Source organism: Falco punctatus (assembly GCF_963210335.1).
Source record: "Falco punctatus genome assembly, chromosome: 5".
Lineage (NCBI taxonomy): Eukaryota > Metazoa > Chordata > Aves > Falconiformes > Falconidae > Falco > Falco punctatus.
This window is the reverse complement of record NC_137584.1, coordinates 59,422,853-59,442,405: the sequence shown is the minus strand read 5'-3', so window position 1 is coordinate 59,442,405 and position 19,553 is coordinate 59,422,853. Positions and strand designations below refer to the sequence as shown.

The 19,553-nt window shown below is 38.0% G+C and overlaps 1 protein-coding gene across 11 annotated transcripts in view; it reads right to left on the bottom strand.

Moving 5' to 3' along the window:
- Positions 1–17,285, bottom strand: part of TRDN (triadin) — a 251,596-nt gene extending 234,311 nt beyond the window's left edge. For 6 of the 11 annotated variants that reach the window (XM_080389935.1, XM_080389941.1, XM_080389942.1 and 3 more), the window contains exon 1: positions 16,809–17,071. In XM_080389935.1, the coding sequence (XP_080246061.1) occupies positions 16,809–16,836 (28 nt within the window). In that variant the 5' untranslated portion in view covers positions 16,837–17,071. Of the gene's footprint in view, positions 1–9,542; positions 16,788–16,808; positions 17,073–17,096 lie in introns of those variants that run through there. The other 5 variants (XM_080389939.1, XM_080389943.1, XM_080389945.1 and 2 more) reach the window with 5 other exon arrangements.
- Positions 17,286–19,553: the final 2,268 nt, after the last annotated feature.

The following is a 19,553-nucleotide window of genomic DNA, read 5'->3' as shown; positions in this document are numbered from 1 at the left end:
CAAACCAAAACAAAAACCCCAGAACCAGTGCCACTTTATTGTTCTGGCAGCCTCTGCAGATGCGGTATTATTTCTTGTTTTCTACGCTTAGCATGACACACTGAAGGGTGGATAGCAAGCATTTTGTAATTTAGTCATTTGCATCTCTTTTGTGAAACTGCCTTTAGCACTTCACAGTGTGAAATGCATCAGCCTATACTGGGCAACAAATGAAATGATGGCAAATATATTCTTAAAAGAAACTTTCTGCTAATTATTTTTTAAGACAAAAACCTAACCCTCATCATTGTTTTGCCTGTATAGTTGAAATTATCTTAATTCATTAACTCAGGCAAAACTGCATGTTTCCCACCCACCCTGATGCACTGATATCTGCATGTGCACATTTAATTCACATTTAATTTTAATTGTGTGTGCTGAAGCCTCATCAATATTTGTAGCTAACTTTGCAAAGCAAAAAGGCTTTCCTCAAATTGCATTCTCACATATTTGTAGCTGTTTTCTCCATAATTTCCAAAGTTACTAAGTTCCCTTCTCTCCAGAATAACAGCCACCTAGTGAAGTTTCCCTGATGATCTTTCTTACATGACCTCTTTGTAAATCAGTAAAAGAAAATAACAAATCACTGAAAACCTTTTGCTCAATAGCAACTTGCAGGCAAAATATAATAAAGTTGTATTACAAAACCTATGGATTTCTCACATATGATAAATGAAGGGAATAGGCATGGAGGTGAGTCTCTGGGCTGAGGGCCCTGCTGCACTTATTTCTGCAAGGGGAAGGAAGGCAAAGAGTAGGTTGGAAAAGAAGAATTTTGGCCTTTACCAATCTGGAAATTCATCATGTCATCTGGTTTACTAACAGCAGAGCAGAGCATCACATTCTCCAGAGCCTTTCAGGTGGCTTTTATGTAATCAATACAAAATTACAATGTCTAGAACAAGAGATGCATTTTAGGATAAATGTATCTCCCATAGATTAATTCTGCTTGGGCAGCTGATAACAGGGCTATGCTTCCTGTGAAAAAAATGCTTGTATTTAGTTCTGAGTTGGCACGCCTCTTACTAAAGTGGTAACTTTATCAAATATATTTTCAAATTTTAAAAAAATGAAAAGACAAAAATAGCTTTTTGAGCCCTTCCTCTTTTGAAGGAGGAAAAACCTTGTATGCTTGGAATTACTCTCTACTACCAAAATAACATCTTTATCGACTTTACTGCTTGTGATACAAATTAAGAGCAGAATATGTGGTGGTTCTGCTTCAAGTGATAGAATGTAGTCAGCCATCTAGTAGCTGTCCCAGGCAGACAGGATCAACTTCTGTCCTGGATCTTTTGCTATAATTGGTGTTATAAATATCTTTCTGGTAAAAAAAACCAACCCTAACCAAAATAACAGTAAATATTTGAAAGGGTGAGTTTAACTTTGGGTATCTCCTTATGAAATGCTCACATTTTTTTAACCCTATCATGAGTGGTGATACAACAAAATCTGTAGGAAGAAGGGGGTTTGAAGCTTTCCCTTAAAATAAAGAAAAGCAATTGAGTTATACTAAATTCATGTTACACTTTAAATATTGGGATTGTAAAACTATGAAATATATGTAGCCTGAACTGTATCACATACATGTGATATTGCCTCTTTGGGATGTTAAATTGTATCCTGTAACATATATGCTCATGATTCAGTTGACTTTAGCAGGAGTTACACAGAAAGAAGACCTGAAGCCAAAATTAAGGTTCTACCTGTTATAGGCGGAAAAGGTCAAAGCAAAATGAGGATCTTAACGTTTGAATGGATGTTTTAAATTATGCCTCTAAAAACAGTCAAATAGTTACCAGAAAACTATATTTATGGTAATTGTGTCAATTGTGAATAACCTCTTAGCGAAGATTGAAACAAGATTTAGCCTTCCTGACATGCATAGAGAACCACAACTTAAATCTACATAATGGAATATAGGAAAAAAATTGAGTTAATTTACATACCAAAGGAGGCTACAAAGGATTAGACTCATTGTGCCTTTGACAATTTGACTCCAGGCAAAGGTACAGAGATACTTTTGAAGTTGTGAGAACATAAGCATGTACAGGGAGTAGCAGGTCTTTACTCATTACATATTTGTAAAGGATTTTTTAAAACTATTTTTGAAGATAGAAAGAGGAGACTTCTCCAGTGGAAAGTTTTTCTGTGCCTGGCATTTTATATTTTCCTTTCTTATGATAAATGCCTTTGCATAGTACCAAGCAGAACTTTTAGGCCAGAGACAAGCTCACACTGTGCTGTAGAACTAATTCTAAAAAAAGCCCAAATCAGCCACAAGACTCAAGTGAGGCTTATTCAGGAGTTAAAGCCACAGGGTTTTTTTCATTCTGATTTCTAAGGGCAAATCCAGCACTGACCACGGTTTTGAGCAACTGAATTGATTTGACTGAACATAGGTAAGTTTTAGCATATGAGGGTGTTTGGGAAGAAACAGTATTTTCTACAGCTTTTTTTTTAGCTTCCTGTGCATCACATGATCTTTGTTAGCTCAGGTCTTTTCCTCAAAATCTAATGAGTCTGAAAAATAATGTAGCTGCTTACTGTGTGCTTTAGCATGTTCTGATTATGTTTTGCATTTATAGAAGGGACCAGCATTACACCTCCTGCATATTGCCTGCAGTATTATCTATCAGATTTGGAAGAGAAAGGAAAAAGAGAAAGGTAGAAAAGAAAGCTATTACAGAGGAAAAAAAAAGTATCAGAGGTTATGAAGAAAAGGACAGAACGTGGGACAGGACAAGATGCACTGGCAGTGTCGTCTGGTATCTCTGCTACCTATTGCTGTCACTACCTCCACCCTTAGTCAAATATTTGATAGCCAGGTACTTGCTTCTTAATTCCTGAAATAGACTTATTTACATAAATCAGCTGTGCTGTGTTTTATTGGGAAAAAAACTAGAAGCTAAATCTTCCTGGTCCCTTCTGACCACATATTGTTTAAACACATTTCCACTCAGGAATATAAAGTCTGAGTGGTCATGTTCCAATGCACCAGAGCAAGGTTTGTATAAAGACACAGGGCTAAGACTAAAATATGAAATAAAATAATCATAGTTTCCAATAAAAATGTTTAAAGCTGACAAGAGAACATGACAGTGGGATCATATGGATAAGTATAGCTAGCTGTCCAGAGCTTCAAGTTAAGTCTTTACATGCAGTGACTAAAGTTCAGATCTGCTTATCTACTTTATGCTCCCTGTTACCAGTCTGATCTGCCAACGTTAAGCATTAAGGGTGCTAAGCCTGCATGTCTCTGTAAAGTTCTTTTTGACCATAACTTTGAACTGGTTTTAAATTGGTGTGAAAGCACTGTATAAAAAACCATTGTTACATTTAAAGCTACTGAAGACATTTCAATATTAATCTTTAATAATTCTCCTTTTTAAGCCCCACTCAAATGATGCTGCAGTGGGGGAAGGCAGGGACTGTAATTGTTGATGTTTTTTGAATAACAAACTGAAGTTTTCTTTAAATGTGTTTAAAAATACACCTTTTAAAAATTAAATACGAAATTATGAAAACCTGTGCTAAGGACTACATTTTTACATTACTATGTGCTTCTACACTTCTATCTATAGAAATCACTTACATTTAAACATGAAGCTATGATCAAGTCACTACATTTGTGAAGAAAGGTGAAGAAATCACCAAGGTATTAGAAATCACTGGCTAGGCAGAGTTAAATTAAGCTAGCCCTTTTCTTTGCAGCTACAAAGAATATGTTCTTGATTTCAATTTTTTTTTACTATTGGAACTCGATGAAATCTTATGCTATGTCAACAAGTAATTAGGATTTGTTTAAAAAAGGTAGAAAACATGTTTCCTTTCTCTAACCTTTGAAAAAAACATTACATGAAAGAAAATGAGCTCTATCACTTATATATTCTTGTAGAATGCAGTGGCCAGAAACTAAATTACAAATAGTATTATATTTGTTTAATAAATGACTTAGATTACTTGTTCTATTTAAAATTGACTTTTCCTGTATATCCAGTACATATACAGTACACAAATAAACAATTTTAAAAATGCTGGGCTTGTACCATTTTAATTGAATTCCAATTTCCATCCTAATGAAGCTTGACATAAATCACACGTAAAAATGAAAACATTATTTAGTAAAAAAGAAATGCACCATTTACCATTCTCTATCATAAAAATACCAATGTAAAGACTAAGAATCTCAATAAATGGCTCCAGAACTATAGAATTGTTTAATAGATATTTAGATTATTTTCTAAGAGTAAAAGGCAGACATTTAGTGAGAAAGGCTGTATTCAGTCACTATATTAGTAATCAGCCAACAGCAAGGCATATGCAAAAATTATTAAAATTGCTGTTTGAAATCCAAGTTTCTTTTTTTTCTGATTTAAATCGTGATTAAAATTGGTGATGTAAAAGTTTTTATCAATCATTTTAATTTAATCTACCCTCTACTAATTTAAATACGGTTTAAGCTGGTAAAATGAGCACAGTCCACTAGTTCAATCTGCTTAAACAGAGCAGAAGCCAGGGAATATTAGCAACAGAATGAAGAGAAAAGCTTCTCCACTTCTGTAAACAGTTGACCTGCCTCAAAACAGGCAAGTCTGGTTTCTCTGTCCTTAGTGTGCCCTGGACTGAAGCCAGACCTATATTATGAAACCTATTTTAAACCAAACCATTTTCTGCTTTCCAGAGCAGTAAAAGCAGCATGAATCCGCCTCTTACTTGGTGTTCACATTGTAGGCAATGGGTAAAAGTACTCAAAATATTTATAGACTAGAATTTTTTCAAGGATGAGGTACCTGGAGGTGTAGATTGGGACTTTTGACTAAGTGGTTGCACAGATTTTAAATCGGGGTGATCAGTTCCCACTGATAACTTGAAAATGCTACCAGGCTTTTAAACATATTTCTCATTATATAAGTAACCTTAAAATATGTTCCAAACACTTATGCATACAAGGCTCTTTAAAAAAAAAGTGAATAAATGATCAGCCCTACAGTCCGGCTGTTTGCACACAAGAAAATATGAGTTAACTGCACACACACACTTTTAGCCTGTCTTGGGCTAGCAACACCGTGCATTAGCTTAAACATCTGGTTTAGCTGCAGAGCTAGCTGACTTTCTAGGGGGCTACACAGGGTAACGATATGTTACAGTTTCTCTGTAACAACTGAACATGCATAGATACTGTACCAGCTGTGAATAACTGTCCACAAATCCTTAAACCTAAAAAGTAAGCTAACAAATTTGGCCTCATGTTTGCTTGCCTCAATAGGCTATGGGAGAGCACCCAGCCTGCAGCCAGACTAACCAGCTCAGTTGTCCAGACCCAAAGACACAGCAGAATCTAAGCTTTAAGAAATTTCAGTGAGAATTTGGAGCTTCTTTTTCCCCCAAAGACTTACTATTTTACAGGCAGTCCTGGGTTTTCTGATTTTTTTTTTTTTTTCTCTGAGTAATTAAACTGTTGACTTACCTGGTACTTTTGAACAAGAGCAGACTGATTCTTTCAAAAAATAATTGCCAAAATTGTTGTATTTCCCTTACTCTGCTGCAAAAGGTATAGTATCTCCTTCCTCATCAACATCAGAAAGCGAAGACATCTTTTAATTTTGCACGTTTGCCAATTACAAATAAATTTTGTAGAAACCTCCTATCTCAATGCTTAAACAGCAGTCCGGCTGAGGGCTAGGAAACACCTCACACGCCTTTAGCCATCACAATGAATCATCTAATCTAGTTTATTTATCTTGGCCCCTTTTGCAGTCAGTAAAACTAGCACCTCTAGCAGCAACTCATGAATTACCATGGGAAGCAGCTACGTCCCCCTTGCCTGTAGTGTGATGTTGCTAAACTTTATGCCAACTGGAGACTGCTGTTAGCTTCTGGCCATCACTCTCGTGCAGTCCTCATGATTTTACCCTCTGGCTCTTGTCTGTTATTTCTCATACCTTATCAGTTTCATGTCTATTAATCTTCAAACATACAGATCTTGTTAAATCTGCCTTTTGAAATGGTTTACATCTTAAAACTTTTCGTAGTTATCAAATAGCCTGAGAAAAGGACTGAAATCCAGAAGCTAATTTTGATTTTGTCACTGACGAGCTGTGTGTGGCCTCAGGGCTATCCTGTCTCCTTGCAGCCTGCCTCAAGACAGAAGGAACGTGTAGTTGCACAGCTCTCGGCAGCAAAATAAGGACCAAACTGCAACTCATTGTCACATTTCTGTTTGACTCCTGCTTATCTCTTGCTCCCCCGGGGAAACAAGTTGTGGCAGACAAACAGCTGGCATAGAATCCTTGACTTTCTCCTCTCCTCATGTCCCCGGATTAGATCAGTGCATAGTCTCCAGGGCACTGCAGCAGGCAGAGCTGGGTCTCTGTTTATTCTTCGCTACGTGGGAGGATAAAGTGCCAGGGGACAGCCATCAGCCTTGCACTGTGACCTGCAGTAGATTGGACTAGAAAGGACCAACTATAGGGCTGCTGCTGGAGCTATTGTGCACATACAGAATAAGCTGTACGTTGGTAGAAGCCATTTCTCAGAGGTGCCAGGTGTTTTGTACTTGTATTTCAGCAGTGGCCTCTCTAACTACATCTGCCATTGATTCCAGTCCAATCCTCGTATTCATAAACACAGCAGAGTAGCATAGTTAGATAACAGTGGCTTTCCAGGCAAGCTCTTAAACAGATCACAGTAAAGTCCCTGGACATTACAGAATACGCAGTAACAGCTGAAATGTAATAACAACAACAACAATAGATCCTGAGAGTATTGCAAAGACAGAGTACCTAGTCTTTGTACTGAGATATATTTTTTTTATACATTCTTAAGTACTTCCACTATTTAACAGTATGTTTCCGTGATTGCAATTACATGTAATATGAGGATGCTGAAGATAATCCTTTGGAACCTTCTTCTAAATATTTGCCAGCAGGAGATCTAGGTTCTGCCAACTTTCTAAGGACATTTACAAATTGCTGTCTTTTTGTCTTCCCCTGGGTACACTTCACCAGTATTTCCACAACTAACAATTTGTACCTGTGGAAATGAACAGGCAGCGCATGTGCCTTGCAATGCAAGTAGACAAGCCAGTGTCATTGCTTGGTGGCTACATTTTTAAGCTGCTTAGTTTCATTGCCATTACTGTGATGTCAACCTGAAAGAGTACCCCATCGGTCCCAGGCACCTGTGTCTGGATTTGACATGGTATTGACATGGGTTGTCAGGAGAAGATACCTTGGAATATGTACAAACAGCATCACTCTGCCAGGGCTGGACAACCTCTACACACCAGCAGCCATACTGGCTATGGCAGCATTGAAGCCAGCATCTCTGTTGTGCTGTGCTCCCTGACGTGCCACCATGGTACCACAAAAGGCAAGGAGTTTGACAGTCTAGTTGATGTGTGGCTGATAGTGTAAAACAGAGTTAAGAATACCTGCCACAAGGAGCAAGTACTTTAATTCTAATATAGTCATGAAGACCCCAGTAAATCATGGGCTGAGATGTAATACGAAACAAGCAAAAAAAAAAATCAAAAAGGAATTGTGTGTAGCAAGAGGCATTTTAATTGCTTTCTGTTTATCCGAAATATATGTTGCTGAAGTTTAGATCTGAACTTTCAGACTGCCTTGTGAGTGCCAGCAGTAGCCCAGAGGAAAACGAACTGCAGTGAAACATTAGCCCCAGGCTGAATTTTTAGTTTGCTGCCATAAGTAAAATTTCCATCTCATGGACCCAGAATTTAAAAATCAGCCAATCGACACAACTCTATTCCAAATATAAGAAAACAGAACAAAACAAAACTGAACTACTTATATGGCTTATTTACCTGTCATGCTGAAGGTCAGCTTATTGTAGAGCTGATGGCCCTTATCACCTGAAGTCTATTGCTTTGCACAGAAAAAACACTGAAGAAAGGCACACAATATTACAGCTAAGGAACACTTGTAAAACCACTACAAAAGCTCTATAAAAACATTTTCAGATTTCTTGTTTTATTTGTATTTTATTTTAGGGACTTTTATTTTCTTTCTTTAATAAGCTAAATGTCTGAAAAGTAATTTCCAGACTGATTGAAAAGTCTTCTATTTTTGCTGTTAATTTTGAAGTAAAAATCTCGCTAATTTGGGAGATTTTTTTGTTTGGAGAACCTTGCAAGAGGTATTTCCATACTGCTCCTGTTACATTGATGGTATTAATGCATTCATTCTGGAAGACTAATATAATTTCACACACTTCCCTTTCACACAGCAGCTGCAAAATAACCAATGCTTCCAACATACCTGGTCAAGAATATCCAGATAAGGTAGTGCTAGCATTTGGGTTATGGCTGTCATGCTGAGCCACCTGGTTTGGCAGTATTTGCTGCCAGAAGCAAATTGTACATCCTTCCAATTCCTGATTAAAAATCATATACACATTGCCTCCTTGCTGTGGCTAATCAGGCATCGGGCAAGGATTGTACTATTTGACATAGTACTAACATCAGTCCTTTTGAAAACAATGGGCTCACTCTCTAATAATGCTTAACACAGATCCTCTTACAAATATTAACAATGAAAAATGGAAGATGCAAAGTACAACTGTCATACACTGAAACTCCACATAACCTTGATGTGTACATAAAAATATCTTTCAGAAGACTATTTAAAAACACTTTGTTTTGTAGTGTCATTATTAAATTTGGATAAACAGTGGAGTGATCCACACTGGGGGAAAAAAAAAAAAAAGTTAGAATGAAATTCAACTAAAATATTCAGTATTAAATTTAAGAAGGTTGCATTTTAAATATATCCCCTGTCTGACTGTGGTTGATAAAATATTGTTATGCATCTAAAATGTTATTTAAATATGAATGGTCAGGAAATATTAAAGTACATGAAATATTCATAGTTTAGAATATGTATTTATTGGTTAATACAATTGCCTTTCATTCTTGCAGGCCTGGCTATGGTGTACTTATTTCAGCACAACTTTCACTGACTCCTTTAGAAATTTACCTGAATAAGGATTGCAGAGTTGATAGCTTTTACCCTTTGGTAACTTTGTGTACAGGTCACAAATACTCTGTCCGCCTTATGGAAAAATCAGGGCCACCAAACTAAGCTATTCGGACTCTGGCAAACCTCCTATTATACGGCACAACCAAAGCTTTACCTGAGCAAAAGCTTGAGGCTAGAACCACCTGACATTCAAACGTTCCCCTTGTATCACTCTAATGGAGCTGCCTAAGGAGTGTCATTCTGCAAATGAAACTAATGCTATTTTTAGAGGTGTACAGAGATCTAGCTTCAGTAACTGGTAGCAACTCAGGCTACAGGAGTGAAAAAGAAAGCAAAAACAGGAAAGAAAAGTAGAAAGCAATCCAACAAACAGAATTAATTGATCCTGGAGTGAAAGCATTATTTGCCGAGAGCAACAAATTATATTGACATGTTAGCTCAATTACACTGTCAAAGTACATATCATTTTTGGTTAATTATACTTGAAAATAGTTACCGTACCTTCTGCTGTGATCTCGGCCATGATGACGATGGTAAGAGATACTCTGTTATAAAGGTCAAGATCTACCGTGGCAGCTTAGATAATACTTTTGGGTTGCTGGCTCTTGCAGGAGCTGCAGAATGAGAAGGAGGGACGACCTCTGCTTTTTCTAATTCTGTTCCTTCTTCTTTTGCACCCCTCTGAACTTTCTGTTTCCTCTGAGACTCCTACCCTCCCAAAGCAATGTAAGACCTTCCAAAGAAAACACAAAGCTCAATCTAAAGTATCAGTCTCTAACAAAAATAGACATGCCTCACAGTGAATCTTCAGCGTTTTTTTTTTTAATATCCTAAGAACCACGCGTACTGCAAACAAAAAGTAATAAGGCCCAGTTCTAAACAGGACAGGGACACATGGAAAGGCAGCAAAAAGCAAAAGAACTGGGAAAGACCGCTTTAACGCTCCTGCAGCCTTGCTAGCATAATTGCAGTTCTTTGGGGGGTATGTCAGGAAACATGAAATATAGAGTTCAGAGTAACCTTATCCATCCCAGCTCAACTTTATTCTTAGCACACTTAGTGCTTAGCACATTCTTCCCGTCCTTATTTGGTTTGGGGAGGGTCCTAGGAAGCTTACCGCTGACTAAGGGGGAGGGTAAATTTAGGTGATTTTCTCCACTTTGATTTTTAGTCACAGTTCAGAGTCAATTAAGACACCACTTCAAACCTACAAAATCGATAACTTCTTCAGTTTAGATCTTTTGGGTACTCTTCTGACCTGCTGCGATTATCGCACACTCCTGTGAAGTTAACCTAAGTATTAAAGATCATTGTTTAAAATTTCAATATTAATAGTTTATATAGTCTAAATGCATGAAGGTAATATATAAAAATATTAAGCAGATCAGATTTTTTTCTAGGGTCTGATTCATGAAAATAACTGAACAGCTCAAAAAGTCTGTGATTTTAAACAAGATTTTAGAAAACTGAAAACAAGTAGAGTTTTAAAACAATTTAGAGGAACACAGATATTAACAATTTAAATAAGAATAAGGATTTTAAAACCTGAGAAATCTTTTCATTGCATTGCCTGCAATTTCACAGCTGTGGAATTATGTATGGGGCAAGAGCCTGAAAATTAAATTAGCAAAAAAAGTACCCTTGAGCCAGCATACCTCTACATAAATGTCATCGTCACATGAAATCAGAAACCATCTTAAACAGTTCTTACTAGGAAACTTATAGTCAGCTCTTCCCCACTACACAGGCTGGCATTTGCACTTCTCATCTTCTCCCCAGGAGATACAAGCACCTGGCTCTGTGGCAAAGTGTATTGAAAGAAATCTATTTATCCAGTGCACAAGATGGAGAAGTGAAGGTTCAGTGAACAGTTTACAGTCACGGCCAGGATATTTCTCTTCCCTCTGCTCTAACACACTTCAAACCTGCCACGTGTCATGTAGCTGTTTGTAGCCAAAGCTTACAGTCAATGCTCCATCCCTTTTCTTCTTCAGCTCTACTGACCAAATCTTTTGCACTGTTTTGATCACCCGATGCTCAGTAGTCAATGCTCTTCTCATCCTCCTCCTAGCCCTCTATTTGCTCCTTTAGCCTGTCCTTCAGAAGATCCTCCTCACTAAAGCTGATGAAAAGATTTTAGACAAAACCCTATTCCTTAAAAAATACTCTTTCACAAATACTGAAATATTCTGTGGAATCACACTCACATCAACAAAACGGGTGCCCACAATAGCTCAGTAGTTAGTAAAGGGTGCTAGGCTGTGTGATACTAAGGCAAAGCCCTTGTCCTTCTGAATAACTTCTTTTCTGCTGGAGCAGTTCCATATTACATGAACAGTTAATTCTGGGTCATCTGTATTTTGACAGCTATGCTACTGCTGTTGCCTGAGATGTGAGAGGTACCATCTCAGCTGAATACCTGAAGCACAGAGCTAATCAATATTGCGAAGACAGGATTGCTTTCACTTGTATTACTATTCAAATTGAAATAAAATAGTAAAGGCTCAGTTTGGGTATATAAGAAGAGGGAACTGGGGAAAATATTCATATCTGAATTTTGTTCATTTCATGTAGCAAGATAGTGAGATTGTGGACTTTGCCCAGACATATCTGTTTATATAACTGTATGTGTATGGCTGGCTGTCCCTCACTGTTTCCATTTCAGTTCCTACCACCTGCCCTCTTGCCTCCATGCCTTACTTCATTTGCTGCTATTTATGCTCACCCTCAATTATGGGCTGATATTCTGAAATGAAAATATAAGAGTAGAGGAAGTGAGAGAATCCAGCTGGAAATCAATTTTTCACAACATCAGCCCAAGTGGCCAGAAAGAGAACTGCTTGGTGGTCTCTGCATCCCTTATATATGGAAAACATTAATTCTGGGAAGCAGGCTAAAGCTGCCATATGCACAAATATCTTACAAGTATAACTCTAGGCAATTGTATTGGAAGTTACATAGTTGCTCCCTTTAAAGGGGGCAAAGTCAAGGGAGCTGCTTGCCATATTTACTGGAGATAATCACAGCTTTTGTAAAAATACACAGCACTACTGTAAACCAAGTTCTGCCTCTGTGTATCTGCATGTACATATATTTTGAAAAACAAACATTACTATCTGAAAATTACACAGAATATCATATTTCTTCTTTAGGAGTCTAAGCAAGGGAAATTCTTAAAATTCTTTTTAGGGCTGGTTAGAAGTTTTGTTAAAATCTGAAGTTTAGTACCTGGCTCAAGTTTAGGAGTATCTTCTACAATAATCTGTAAAATTCACATTGTGCAGAAGGCCAGCACAAAATCTATACGCCTCTTCATCTGACAAAGTAAACATATAGTTCCTGACCTAGCTTATACATTGAACCTACCCCAGAATGCATTTTGGTGCAAGCCTTCTCTGTCTAACCTCATAGGAAATCTTTTGTAAAAAGTCCTTTCTCTCTCCTTGCTTATATTTCAAACAATAACAACACTGGAAAATGTAAAACTACTTTGGTCCTTACAAGTGGTATCCATGCTTGGACACGCACAGTTTCTCCTCATTTGATTCCCATCAGCTCTCAGGCACAATGTGAAAATTCTCTTGGCTGGAGTTAGCAATATTTACTCCCTTCCCACACACAGGGGCTACATGGTAAACGAACTGTCCCAGGATCAGATCTCACACTCAGTAGTGACAGAGGGAGTTGTAGCAGCAGGTTAAGTGTCCCCCCTCAGACCAGATTTCAATGATATACAAGTCTGTGTTAAATCAAGTGAAATTAAGGTTTTCTTTGCTCCATAGTTGCCTGGATAAGGATAAAGTAATCTTATGAAGAGGGGAGAAGGACATACTGTGTGCTGCTACAGCTGTCTGCATGTAACCGTGTGCCTTGATCTTAGATTATGTGTATTTCAGTGAGAGTCCTAACTGATGAATCAAAGAAAAGCAATTATTTGAACACTTTATTTTAGGAAAATGTCAATGGCCTACTATTTGACAAACTCTAATACAAACTCCTGCTTTTAGATGAAAAGTTGTGTTGTTCATATAATTGAAGTAAGAGTATACAAATACTTCATGAACTGATTTCTGGGTTGCATTGATGATATTATTAAAAAGGGAATAGGGAGAGAGAATAGATCACATTGAATCACTAGGTAATGAGAGGAGAGACTTTCATAATGATACAAGGAAACATTTGAAGAATTGAGTAAAACCATCAGTCAACAAGAAAATGCAGAACAATATTTGAGCCTGTCTGCTAACACATTACCAAGGAATTCTCGGAGTTCAGTCCTACAAAATCAAACTAAGCAAAAGAAAAGGGCTTTGTATCTCAGTGCATGCTTAGCAGCCAAGCAGGGTCAAGGAAAAGAAACTTAATCTTAACTCTGATATATCTGATGAATCCTGGGAGTATGTTGTTATCAGAGACAGCCAGTAATCAACTGATAAGAACTAAATATAGGATAGAAGTATAATGTTAGGGAGAGGGTGGATGGTACTGAACCCAGTGAATAGTAAAGACACATGCAGAAGCAAATACAAGATTAAAGTGATGTCTGTCACTGAGCTTTGATGTGCATATGAAGAAAAATACTAATATTTGTTTGAGGCATCAGCTTTTTTTTCTACTGAAACAGACATTGCCACTCCTTTTTTTTTTTTTTTTTTTTTTTTTGTCTGATTTTTGTTTAGGAATACTGTTACTTATAAATGAGATTTTCATTCAGTCCCAGTGGTAACACTCTGTGTTCTCCAGTATGACTAGGAGCACATATTCATATCTTGATGATCTTGAAGTCCTGATCAGCCAAAGATGTAGTTAAGACCTTCTATGGATCATTACACAACTCTAAAGCAAATGTTTTTTGTTTGCGAATGATATTTCATGAATAACAGTTGCAAGATTTTGGAATCAACATCACCAAAGTAGGGACTTATTTTGGATATACCAAAGTACATCCAAAGAAGAGATCTAAGCTAGATCTAGATATCGTATCTGACCTAGGTTAAATCGTGGTATATGTTTAAACATTCTCATAAATCAGTCTGCATCATTTTTCACTTAAAGAGTTGCATACATAGTACCTTTAAACAATTTCTTCCTTAATATGTAGGAGACAGTTAGATATACTCCGTAGTAGATCTGTCCTACATTTAATGCAAACAACTGTCAGTCAAGAAGCCCTGTCCCTGCAGGCAGACTGGTCTGAATGCAAATCAGCCTCTGCCTGGGGACAGCTGACAAGCACATCAGGGTCACATCACCTTGGCACTCTGAGCTCATTAAGGGGCATTTACTAGGTCAGGTTTTGCAAAATGAAACTGTTCCAAAGCTACCTGATAGAAACTCAGCAGGTACAGAAGAAAATATCTGTGATACTGAGTATTCCACTTCACCATAGACAATGCTCCCGATCAGACATCATACTGCAAAACCACCTGCGTAACCTCCGTCTGGCTGTGCAACTGAATAATGACCCATATCTAACATCCCAAAAGGTCCACTGATTATAAAACTACTTCCAGAAAACAATGATATTACAAGATATCCTACCTGGTCCTCTTGCCAACAGACTGAGTAGATGGTCGGTGGAGAGAAATCAGGCTAAAGCAGGCCTCTTTTTTAGGAAAGCAGGTTTTTTTGAGTTCTTTGTTCTAACTGTACCAAAGTAGTACTATGAGCTAGGTTCAGGGAGGGCATCTTTTGCAGCACGTTAAGGCGTCCTGCATTTGCATGAGCTTTAGCAGTTTGATATTATATGCTTTTTCTTTTCTTTGATCTACTTTATTCTTGCTGTTCTTAATGAGTATTGTTTTATTAGCACCCTTGTAACTTTAGTTTCACATCGGGGAAATGTCTCAGAAGCTGTCTCACAGATAAGACAGCCTCCATGATAAAGAAGAAGGGATACCTCAAACTGAGCCTTTTTTAAGAAGCAATGAGGAAAAGTCCACTTTAATTGTCCTTTTCCTCAGGGCAAGCTGCATCCAAGGTTGATGGAGTACAGAACATAAAAAGTAGCCAACCAATTATTAGTGATGGGGGTTGGCTCTGTCATACCATGAATTGTCCCCATCAGAAATATTGGTTGAGAACTGTTCTATTATCCTAATGAGTTTGGTGTGCTGGGTGGTCAAAACCATTCTTTCAAAGCAAGATGACTTCACTTCTGATAACTTTTTCCTTGACAACAGGAAATTATTTTTCAAAAATGACTGCTTTTTCAAAATTTTATTTTAAATCAAGTTTCTATGCTGAAAAAATAAGACATAGAAATATATCACACAAACATAGGCAGCAGCAGAACTAAATTGTTCCTGAACTTCAAAATTCAGATTTCCACTGATACATTTCAAGTTTGTCTTCAGACCTTACTCTTAAAAAAAGTTTCAATAGAAATCAGCATATATATATATTTTTCTTTATTCAGATATGCTCATAGTTAAGCACACTGCCAAAAACAGATGAAAAGAAAGACAATTTTGGATGAAAGTCTGGAATGAAAAGACAGAAACAAATATGTTTTCATGCCTAGTACTTGGGAAAAAGTAAGGGGTGAAAGTAACACTCAAGTATCTTCACTAATGTGAACCCTTTTTGGGATACTCGAAATGTCTCAGCCTGACCTTCACAACCAAGGGGAAACCTCACCTTTTCCATGTAATGGCTTAATCTTTTGCTTGATATGTTACCTTATACGCCACATGTTCTTAGACCCTCAGACTTGACTGGACTTCCCATGGTCACATTAGCAAAGGATTTCCCTTGTAAATAACTCCATTCAAAACCTCAGGAGGCCCATCCAGATTTTGACGCTTTTCTGAGAGCTGATCCTCAGCATCTAGGCACAGTGAATTAAAAGCCAAGCTAAGCACTGTTTGTTTGGAAATGCAACATCAGTGTGGAAATAGGTTTGGGCAATAGAAAGATATATATCCTAGTGCTTTCTTACAAGTTTAAGCAGACCTTTTTGTCCTGGACATCCCCATGCATATGACACAGATGGATCTCTAAGAGTGATCCTGCAGACAATGTGTGTCTCCTGTTGTTTTTTTTTTTAACAGCAGGTTTTTCAGTTATTCCCAGGTCCCTGTTTGCCCTGGGATATTAGGACTTGCTTGAGTTAGGTACTTCCACAGATGGGGTAGATACCAGCTCCTGGCAGCGGATAAATCATTCTTTGACTCCTGAAATGCAAAAGTCTGCAGCGGGAATTAACCCTTTTTGTGCCACAAAGTCAGTCACCGACCCAGCAATGCACAAACCTACGATGCAAAATACTCAGGAAAAAACGGGGTCTGTTATTTGTCGCAAGTATACAGAGAGACAGATAGAAAAGAAAGGAGAAAAAAACCCTAAAGCAGGCAAAATATTTCAGCAATTATCAGCTATATGAAAGACATTACATGTCGGAAGCCAGATTTATAAAAAAACATTTTTGTTTCAACAACAGTTATCTTTTCTCTTTGTGTTTCCTCTCTTTCTCCCTCATTCTAGCCACAGTCTTGGACAGATCAAAGTTAGAATTGCAGATGAAGAACCCACTTTATTATTATTATTACCGTTTAAAAAGAAAATCTAAATGGGGAGCTTTTTATTAGGCAATTTAACTTCTTTACAGAGTGCAAGTGGAAGGTATGAATTAGTAAATTCAACCTTGTCAGGGATGACAGCTGCAACTGCACTGAACAAAGTATGTCTAAAAAATAAAGGATCTTTTAAAAGGAGAAATAAGTTTGAGCATTAATGTCTTTACCACTCATGCTAGAGGATATATACCAATTTTCCTTGAATAGTACATCACCATTTGTCACTGTCAATCACACAGGATTCCTGTCCAAGCTGCCACATATGTCCAAAGTCAGCTTCCTAATGAAAACCATAAAGAATATTTGTCCTCAAAGCATTTACTGAAAAAAATTGCTACGTCTTCCTTACTCCTCCCCAGTCTCCCCAAAAGAGCAGAACACAGACAGACCAAATGCAGAAGACTGCAATGATCCTTAAGAGACAGTTAAACCATTTCTTTTTCCATATTCACAGTTTAAATGAAAATGAAAGTATTACCCTGGAGACACAGAGTAGAAGATCCTCAGCTGCGTCCCCGGAGCTCGGAAGGCAAGACAAGGACATTGGGGACTTTTGGAAGCTCCCGGCTGCATTCCCAGGGCCTGAGGGAAGCGTGCAGCTCTGGTACAAGTGGCACAAACCACAGCTGCCAAGGAGCTGTTGGCAGCCGTTCCCTGTGGGGTGAAGGGGCTGTGCAGCCAGACCCAACAGTGCAGCACATCGAGCCGTTGTGCTACCGTAAAACAATCCAGACTGAGACACAAGTATTTTCTGCATCAGAGGGATTTGGCCTCCAATATAAAGGGTTGTGCTTGGGATCATTTTGTGGGTGTTGGAAATAATTATAACTGTACTTGCATGTTTTAAATTCATAGACACTTTCTGAAGTGGGTATTTGGCTGTAAATTCCCATTTTATACCCCTGGTGCCTTAAAGATTTTCCTCTCTGATCGCTTGTGGTTCTTCCCCTTTCCTGAGCTACCTGGACAGCTCAGGCTTTTGCTCAAATTCATGCCCAGTGAAAGGTTTTGTGAAGTAAACATAACCTGGATATTTGGATTCTGCTTCACTTAACAATGCTACCTTATGAAGAACAAGGAAAAGCCATGTTTCTTGTTACTTAGGTAACAGACAATTGAGAGGAGAGGTTGGGGGTTTTTTGTTGATTTTTTTTTTTCTTGAGAGAGGGAAGGTAGCTAGAGTTTTACTTAATCTCTGTGGAAGACAGATATAACAATATTCTCATTCCCCACATTTTTCAGAGCAGCAACAAAAAATGTTATCTGTTATACAAATACGAAGCAGAGCTTGACAATTGGGTACAGCAGCCCTTTGGTTTAGCTGCAGTAATAACAAAGGCCAGACAGCATTGAAACAGCAAAAATGCAGGACTGGAAGTACAACCAACCAGAATATGCATTTTACAAACACCACCAATTTTGAGCTAATGTTCACGATTGTGTTTATGTGCCATATACTGCAAAGAGGTGCTTAAACAGAAATCTGGCTGCTGCGCAGTCCTGGTGAAGTTTATGCACAGAGGAAGATAGACTGAAAGCGGTGAGAGGTGTGTCCTTTGCTACCTGACTTGACAGACCTCCTCTGAAAACGGCACCATCCCATTTCCTTTACAATATTTGTAAAATGAGCCCTTCTAACTCCACTCTCCCCATCAGTACATTTCTTTTCTTAGTTAAAAACAACTCTTCATTTGTCACAGTAGTGCCCTGCCAGTGACCAGCAAATGCTACTGAGAGACTAAATCCTAATGGTCTTTTTAAACCACTCAGAGTAACGTTACCAGTTCCTCCACTCCATACTAACACAGGTGGGCTCCTTGTGTATGATCCTGCTCTTTTCCTCCTAAAAGACTGCTATCAATGCATATTAGGACGAGAACAAAAGCTCTTTTCCCTTGTCCAGGCATGCAGGGTCTGTCAACCCTTTCACTGGAGTCAAAATGAGTGGAGGATCAGGCACTTGAAGCTGGTGGTCTCGGAGTAAATTCATGTCTTGAATAGTCTGGATGTTTTTTGAGAGGAATTTTAACACACCTGTCACTCTTAAGTACAAGGCAGTTGAAGGATATTAATATTCTCTTGAATTATTTAAAAGATATGACTAATGCTTCATGTACCATGAGACTGTTATCTGTGAAAATCATGTCTGTGTCAGTCATTGCTGGGCAGTTAGGATTTCGTCACTAGCATTTATCAGCATTTATGAGCCTTGAGTGAGAAAGATGCTGCCAGGTTACCAGCTCTCCTTCACCTTGAGGTGTAAAGCCCAACCTGCAGACTCCTTCACATTGTTCCTTTTGATCAGGGATGAATCAGACAAAGGTATGGAGTCTCCTTCCTAAGCAGAATCTCATATGAAAAGATCAAAAATATTTCAGAAAGATTTCTGATAAACTATTTATTTTAACCACCAAAGACTGTGGCGTAGACTGATTAGACAGTCCTGTGTGATAGAAGTCTTCTTTCAAGAAAGTAGAAATTGATCCTACAAATTTTTTGCCTGAGTCCTGAAGAAGAGCAGTAGTATCTAATGCAATAGTTCAGGGAACTGAACTGAATACAGCCTACTAACTAAAAAGAAGTTCTCACAGTTTACGCTAATAAATCCCTTCTGTGGCAGTGGTGATGTGGCCGGATTATGTATAAAACACAGTCTTTGCCTGCACACCAGCAATGAAGCATCACTGGGAGGAAAAATGAAAGGGCATTAAAATGTATGAAAAGAAAATTTTAGTTCCTTTATTTATGGCACAGCGTACCTGTCTTCCATGATATGTGTCTGATGCAAGATGAAGGACATTTGGCTATGGAAGGGTTTTTTTTATAATTATCTGATTCTGTTTGAAGGAGTTCACAAAGGACACTGTATCTGCATTCTGCCACTTCTAAATGGAACAGCACCAAGCACAGCAAACTGTGCACCCCTTTAAAAGTG